Raw genomic sequence first — 8910 nt, forward strand, 5'->3', positions numbered from 1 at the left:
AGGTTAGGTTAGGTTAGGTTAGGTTAGGTTAGGTTAGGTTAGGTTAGGTTAGGTTAGGTTAGGTTAGGTTAGGTTAGGTTAGGTTAGGTTAGGTTAGGTTAGGTTAGGTTAGGTTAGGTTAGGTTAGGTTAGGTTAGGTTAGGTTAGGTTAGGTTAGGTTAGGTTAGGTTAGGTTAGGTTAGGTTAGGTTAGGTTAGGTTAGGTTAGGTTAGGTTAGGTTAGGTTAGGTTAGGTTAGGTTAGGTTAGGAGGTTAGGTTAGGTTTGGTCACAGACCTAACCACGAGCCTCAAACTTGTGCTGTCTTTTGCTTTCGAGTGATATTGTATGTATACGTTACTAAAATGAGTGATTAGTGGAGTATCTAAAGGTCTTGATTTACAATAATCTCCAATTGTAGGTGCGTTTTGAATTAAGCTTGGTCTTATTTTAACAGATTCATCATCGCAATCCAATTTAAAAGACCCTTCCGTTTTAATTTCCACTCTATTCGTAGACCCCTCAATGATCCAAGCGCAATTAATGCTATTATTATAAGAAGCAGGTATTTGTAAAATGTTAACAGGGTCCTCTCCCACTGTAATAGTACCGCCACATGGTTGAGGTTTCCATTCCATATGGAAGCTAAAAGAACTCGATTTACTTTTGATTGCAGTGACATCCATGACAGGTGAGGGTATAATGAATGAGGTTTGCGAGTTGCCACATATATATCGTGTAAATCTATTTCTATTCCCTGTTTTGATTATGATTTGAGGATCAAAGAATCGACAACGAGCCCCTGTTCTGGTTACCGATGAGCTGAGATTGGCAGTCAAAAATATTGAGTTATAAGAAGTATTTGTTGTAGTTAAATCGTTTGTATTTACCTGACCATTATAATGCCACTCACACGAATAAGATTGATTTAGATCTGGTGAGTCAAGAATTTGGTTCATTCCAGAAAGATCTCCACCACATAATGCTTTTTCATCAGAACTAAACCTGGCTTTAAATCGGTGTGTTACAGCAGTTCGATTAAGCCATACATATAGAGCCAATTTATTTCCAGATGACTCAAAAACAGTTGTTCCAGGAACATAATCGTCACTAGGGATAGTTTGGATAACAGTATGGAAGGCAATGTCATTGAAAATGCCTATTCTGTGTTTCTCCATGTCCATATCTAGTAACTCCAAACGAATTTTCCTAGATTTGTCGGGAACATTTATTAACCATTGACAGTATCGTATTGTGGTTTCTTGTGGATAACTAGGTGATGTCAGGTAACCTTCGGAAGCCGTAATCGAACCACCACACATTGGCACGGAAGAGTTAAAACTAATACGAAAACCTCTGTTGTTTGAAGTTTGTTCCCATGTGTCTGGTTTGCCTATATGAAGTTTAATCGTGAATTCATTTCTTGAAGTTTGTACCGATTCATCATAAGACGTAATGTCGTCGTTGCATATTGTTTTTATAACAGTAATAGTATTGTTGGCCGGCACAGATTCTTCAATTGTAATTTTGGTACCACAGTTTAATTCCGTATCAGGTAGCTGCACATCTTCTGGTTTAATTTGGAACACATGCCTTGGACGTCCTATAACTCGCCACTCGCAGACAGTTCCATAAGGGAACATCTGCAAGTGTGGATATCCTGGAGATTTTATCTCTCCAGCATCACTAACTATAGTTCCACCACATATATCGATAGACACATTAGCTTTAAACCCATTCCGAGGTTCAGCCAGTGAGGTGGTGTATTTTACGTATATTGTGTGACCAGTACTTTTAATTGTACCTGGTTTATCACTGCAATATTTACCATTTAGTGGTGAATATTTCGAAGATCCCAGTCGTATTTCCACAGATTCTTTTTCACAATCTTCGTCTTCGGCTAAGTCAAACCGGTTAATAAAATCTATTCTAAGAATTTCTCCTGGTGGCGCGGTAAACACCCACTCACATTCCGAATAGGGAATTGGCACGTCTGGATAGTTTGGTGAACTTATTACTTCCCATCTGTGATCAGAAGTTAATGTTGTTGTTGAGCCACATTCAAAGTTTTGCTCTTCATAATAAATTGTGAAACTTTGAAATGTGAACGATCCCTTCGTGTAACTAATATATAAAGAATTACTAGAAGTAACTATGTCCGCTCGATTTTCGTGTTCATAACCACAATATTTGCCACTGGCCAAAAAGGGTGCTTCTGCAGAATCACCATTGCGTAAAATGACATAAGTATCACAATCGTCATTTTTATTTGTAATATTAAATTGAGTGAACAGTAATTTAATAGTTCTGCCAGGTCGCACTTTAACCCTCCAAATACACTGTGTTGGAATCATGTACCGATATTGAGGTTGTACATCCAGCCAGGTCGGTTTGATGTGTCCAGACAAAGCAGTCATGAGTCCACCACATTTAGAGTTGACTCGAGCTAGGAATCCTTTTCTAGTGATAGACGAGTCAGTTTTAAATTTAATTTTCATGTAGATGCTTGTATTAAATCCAGAACGTGCTATTTCTGAGTTACATATATTATCATTGACAACCTGCCAATTACCAGGAGTATCAGATGAATAAACAGAAACTGAATCTGCAAAACAAGCGTGGGTATCTTCGATATCAAAATCGACAAACTTAATAGCCAAATGTCTTCCCATTTCTGATTTGAAAACCCACTCACAGTTTAGATTGTCTGAATAGTCAGATGGATAATTTGGTGATGATAAACTCGCAGTGTGCCCAGGTACAACTAGTTCAGTAGTATTGGAACCGCAGTTTACTGAATTTCCTGTTTCCACATCGTAGTTTTCGACAGTCTTAGTCCAGCTTAAATGAAATTTGGAACCCGCATTTGATTCATCTGTGGTCAGTGTAATCAACACTACACTGGAGGAACTTTGAATAACTTTTCGTTCAGCAAGGACCCCATTCAGTTCTTGCAATATTGGCGCAGTTGAATCGTATCCATCATAAATTGTTAATTTGTTGTAGTTTACTTGGGTATGTGTATAAATTTCCAAATCGTCAATGGTTATCGATATTGTATCTGAATCTGTAGTAAGAATGCGCCAGGTATATTCGCCTGTACCTAAGTATGAAGTGGGATATAACGGAGAAGCTATTTCACCGTGATGTCCTGTAATATCATTTTCACGTTGAAAACCATAATGCAAAACAAAGCCTCTACCACTCGTTTTTGAGTTACTGTGGAATTTAATGTATATTTGTGAAGCCGTACTATGATTCGTAGGTGTCTCACTGCTACAGTATACACCCAGGAGACGACCTGCTCCATTGCTTTCACGAAGTTCAACGTAATCGTCATTGCAACCCTCCGAATATTCTAAATCGAATTGCTCAAACTGGACATAGGCAGTGTTGCCTGGAGACGCTTTTAGTATCCATTCACAATCGGAGTTTATAGGATATGGTCCGGGATAGTTAGGAGATGCAATGGTACCTTCTTCCGATGTTAATGTACCGCCACATGCGTTACTAAGAGCTGAATAGTGGGCTGAAAACATGCCAGTAATGGCTCCAGTATGGCTTCCAAATTCCACTGTGACGGCACTACCGTGACTGACAATCATAGGTGGTACTTTGCGGCCACAATATTCACCGATAAGCGGAGCATATTTGTCATCACCATCAAGAACACGGAGGTAGGTGGAAGGGCATGTTCTATTTGTTATCACATTATTGTCTTTTGGTATTGACAGTAGTGTTATTGTCAACGATATTTTTTGGTCCGGTGAATCAGCCATAATAGTCCAAATACAACTTTTATTTGCGTGACGAATGAAGTTATCGCTTTGTATAATTCCATCACGTTTAGTTTTAATTAACGCACCGCAAGTCATAGTAAAATTAGCTTTAAATCCTTTAGCCGTTCCGTATCCATTGGTTTTAAATTGAACAAAAAGATTACTGTATGTACTAATAATTTGTTAATGTTTGATTTGATTTTGGACATATTTGGTATGTATAATTTAGAGAAGGTAAATAATTATCATAATCATATATAAGAATCGAGTCTCCACATAGCACTTGGTTATTACCGAATTCCCTTAATGAATAAAGATCGAGGTCTACAATGTTAAATTCAATTCTATGACCATTCGGAACAGTGATATACCACAAGCAATCCAAATTGTTATCGTAATTCTTTGGATAGTTTTTAGAGACTATGTTTCCGGATTTAGCATTTATAATACCTCCACATTTTGAATTCACAGATCTAAATTGTGAAGTGAAATGCACATCTCTGAGTGTAGACCGTTTCGAGAGACGAACCAACATGAAATTACTATCGGAAGTTACTGAGACCATGTCGCGGTGGCAGATTTTTGTGAGAACTGGAGTATTTGTATTTTGTCCATTATATACTTCAATAGAATCCACGGTGCAGTTAGCAGTATCACTCATATAAATCTCAGAAAATGTGATTGTGATACTCTTACCCATTTGACCTTCTATAAGCCACTCGCACTCAAGTTCCTTGTCGTTAGTTACGCTTTTATCAAGTTCTATAATGCCAAAGTCCTTTTTAATGTGCCCTCCACATCCTGAACTGATCCATTCCAAGCGGAACCCAGTGTGAATCGTATTAATGCCTGTCACAAATTTTATTTGCAAAGAGTTACCCTTTGTACTTATGGCAGGAGGAGATGTCCTGCCACAGTATTTACTTGAATAATTTGGATCAGCAATATCTTTTATTTGCAAATAGTCCATATGACATTCTTCTTGATTACGAACTCTCATCCAAGGACGATAAAATCTATAAGACCTTGGGATATCGAAAAATGTAAATGTAACGTTAATAGTGTTGCCCTTTGGAACGTTGATTGTCCATAAGCAATTCGTATTTAGCGGACAATTACCGGGGTAGCCTGGACTTTCAATAACCCCGTATCTACCGGTAACGTTATTGTTACAAACAGTATTGTAATTAAACAGAAAACCTTTACCGCCTTGGAATACATCAGATCTGAACTTTATGTATGCATAGTTCGAAGATGTTTGGATATTACTCAGCTCCGGGGTCATGTAGCAATATTTTCCCAAGACGTTGGCACTCGTATCACGGCCGTCGAATATTTCGATGTAGTCGTCTCTACAACCAGGAGTTCTTTCTAGATCGAGTTCACTGAATGCAATATGGACCCTTGATCCTTCGCTTGTAACTATCCTGTAAAAACATTCAGCGTTTTCGGTGTATTCGTTTGGATAATTCGGTGACGTCACGGTGCCCGAAGGACTAGTTAAGGTTCCTCCGCATCCTGTTACCGTACCGTCCCACTCGATTTTAAACCCACTACCGGTTAAATAATAGTCAGAATGAAAATGCAAATGTAGAGCGTTAGATAATGAGACGATTCGTCTTGATTGGAATACTCCACAATATTGTCCAATTAATGGTGAATTTTCGTTAGCTCCATTTCTTATTTCTAAGTAATCCCCAAGGTTACACCTGTCTCTTATAGGACGTTCTAGGTTGAATTGAGAAATATTGAGCACGATTTGTTGGCCAGCCGGCACAGTGATAGTCCATGTGCAATCGCGATTGGGTTCATACTGTTTGGGCCAACCTGGAGAGTAGATGAAGCCGTGAGATTTAATATAAGCTCCGCCACAGTGTGACTTTTCATCTAAAAATGTGTAAGATACTGAAAATCCAGCATAACGGATACTACCATCAGATACGAACTTTAACTCCAATCGATTAGTTGATGTTGTCAAAGCGGGTGGCGACTTGGAGCCACAGAATTTGCCCAATACATCTCTCTCATTATTATCGTCTATCTCCAACAGCTCCAGGTAGTCGCTGGCGCAGCTCGGCATATCTTCCAAATCAAATCTGTTCCACGATAGCTTTATGTGCATCCCTTCTGGAGCCAACAGTAACCACCGACAGGTTTGGTAATTTTTGTAAGCTGTGTCGGAACTATCCGCGGAGGGATGATTTATTAATCCTGTTGTCTCTCGATGTACACCTCCGCATTCTGTATCTATGGTAGTGTAATTAGCATAAAACCCTGTGCCAGAAAGGCTTAAATCTGATGTGAATCTGATGTACATGTAATTTAAAGTTGACGTTTGTGTAGGCGGCGTGTGTGCGGCGCCGCCGCAGTACCTGCCCAGTAGCGTAGCATTCTGATCGAGACCGTCTCGCACCTCAACGTTATCGTATCGGCAACCGTTATACCTATTATCTTCAATGTCAAAATCTTGGAATGTCAATTGAATTGCTTTGCCTGGAACTGTTCTGATAATATAAACACATACTTTGTTATTTGGGTAGCTAAATGGATAACCGGGAGATTTTATAACGCCACTGTCGCCTTCGATAGTTTTCTCGCAAATGGCCTCATATGTAATTCGAAAACCGTCTGACGGCAAACTCCTATCGGTCTTAAATATAAAATAAAGCGTATTGGATGATGATACGTACGACTTCGGATACGTTGTTCCGCAAAACTTTCCGACAAGCCGAGAATCAGCAGAAGGACCGTCATATATTTTTAAATAATCGTAACTACATCTAAAAGATCGTTCCAGTTTGAAAGATTTGAATTCTATTTTGATCTTTGTGTCTTCACTAGTCTTAATTTTGAACTCACACAGAAGATTACTCAAATAGCGGCCGTCGTAAGAAGGCGAAACAAGTTCCCCCCTGGGTGCTGTGTAGTAGCCTCCACAGCCAGGGATGCCTTCTACTGGTGCATAAACTATTTGGAACCCACGTCCCGCTCCGTATGCGTCCGAGTGGAAATGTATCAGCATTTCGGAACCTGCAGATTGCACGGGTGCTGGCTGGGTGCTATTACAGTATTTATTAATAAGCGGGTCGCTCGTATGTTCGCCATCGTATAATGCTAAGTAGTCAAAACTGCAGTTTGAATGAGATTCAATATCTAAGGCAAAGAAATGTAAGCTAATTCTTTTACCGAGAGTGGTTGTTAAATGCCAATAACAATCACGATCGGGAGGGTAAGGCCCGGGCGAGCCCGGCGAGCTGATGTGCCCATGTGTTGTGGCATCCACCTCCCCTCCACACACGGGCTTTATGCTAGTCCAGTGTAATGCAAAGCCGTCTTTAGCAACTGTTTTGTCTGAGTGGAACCAGAAATATAAATTGTTATGACTTGAAACAATATTTCCACCATTAGGGTAATTATTTCCGCAAAATCTTCCGATAAGTTGACTAGCAGATTTACGCCCATCATGAATTTGAAGAAAATCGTATACACATTCGGGACTTGCTTCTAAATTAAATTTACTGAACGTTACATTGATAACTTTGTCAGGCGCCGTGTGTATGACCCAGGCACATTGAGAGTTATGATTATACGTAGTGTTAGTCAAAGGATAAACAATGCTGCCTTCTTCGTTATCTAGCACTCCGCCGCAGGACTTCGCTCTTACCTGACACAAGGTTCCAGAGAATTGCGCTGCACACTCACATCGGAAGCCGCCAATGGCACTATCATCCGATCTGCAGATGCCTCCGTTTTGACAAGGGTTGACACTACAAGCGTCAGTAGCTAGCTCGCAATGTGCGCCACCGTAGCCCTTGTAACAGATACAAGTGTAGCCGGTGCGAACAGAATGGCACGTACCGTGGACGCCGCAAGGATTGAGCGCACACCCATCCGTGTAGTTACTACCGGCAACAACGTAGCAGCCGCTGATCCCAACACCGTCGCCTTCCATGCCGTCCGGGCATATACACTGTGCCGACTGACCAGTCGGTGAAGCGCCTTCCACACACTGCGCGGACGGGTGACACCCTCCATGGTTGACATTGCACGTACCTCTCCAAGAACACGTAACTCCGTCTCCTTGATAGCCAGGTGGACATGGGCTGCATATCCGAGAACCAATGGTGTTGTGGCATGTTACCAAAGGACTGCAGCCTCCATTCGGTATTGTTGTACATTCGTCGATATCGTAGCAACTATAGCCGTCGCCTTCGTAGCCGGCAGGACATTGTCCACATCGGAATGAGCCGGGTAGATTAATACAGTCAACTTTAGGGTTCACGGAACACCTGGGGCCTTGATAAGACTCACATTCATTAACATCGGTTAAGCAAGCAATACCGGTGCTGTTCGTTGTCCATCCTTGGTGGCAAATACATTGAACGCCCTCTCCTGTAGTTACTGGAATGCAGGTTCCATGGCCGCACATTTCAAAATCACCGCCGGAACAGTCTTTTGCCTTCCTGGTACAATGTAAACCAAACCAGCCAGATTTGCAGAAACACTGATAAGACCCTGGCGTGTTGTAGCAAGTAGCTCCATTTTGACATCCCAGATCTGTTCCTGCGAAGTTCCTGCATTCGTTTACGTCAACATCACAGTCCCTGCCTTCCCAGTTGGGTGGGCACAGGCAATGGTAGCCATTCGCTAAGTTGAGACAAGTTCCGCCGTGCTCGCACGGGTGAGATTCACATTCGTCTCTGTTCCGACTTTCCAATTGTGATTGTAGACTGAGCACTTTCCTGTGAATATTGTTAACTCTTCTCCAAATTAAGGTAATGTTGAAGAGCAGGTCGCTTGGTAGCGCAGTGTCCTTGTTTTCCAACTTGTCTAGTCTTTGCAGGATACTGTTTAGACTATTGAAGGGGATGTCGTTGGTGGTTGGCTGGTACTGCGTTCCATCGTCTGAGAACTTCGCTTTAAGTATATTTATGTCGCCGATGAAGATGTTTGATTTCAGTCCATTTGGTCGTAGATATATATTTTTGTCTAAAGCTGGTTCCAAAATGAGGTCTCCTCCCGAAGTCTTGATTTTAGGTCTGTCTTGGTAGATTTCACCGTCGAGAGGTACGAAACAAAGCACAGCTAACAAGAGCCATTTGCCGAGTGTGCTCGTCATGATCCATGTGATCGAGTGGACGACTGCTGCCAGAG

At 41.3% G+C, this 8910-nt stretch overlaps 1 protein-coding gene across 1 annotated transcript; it reads right to left on the reverse strand.

Moving 5' to 3' along the window:
* Positions 1-243: 243 nt before the first annotated feature.
* Positions 244-8910, reverse strand: LOC126912617 (cubilin-like). Its single transcript, XM_050705624.1, is given in 2 exon segments — positions 244-3939; positions 3941-8910. Coding segments are annotated over 2 exon segments (8631 nt in total). The 5' UTR covers positions 8876-8910.

The sequence above is a fragment of the Spodoptera frugiperda genome, chromosome 27 (genome assembly GCF_023101765.2).
Source record: "Spodoptera frugiperda isolate SF20-4 chromosome 27, AGI-APGP_CSIRO_Sfru_2.0, whole genome shotgun sequence".
NCBI lineage: Eukaryota > Metazoa > Arthropoda > Insecta > Lepidoptera > Noctuidae > Spodoptera > Spodoptera frugiperda.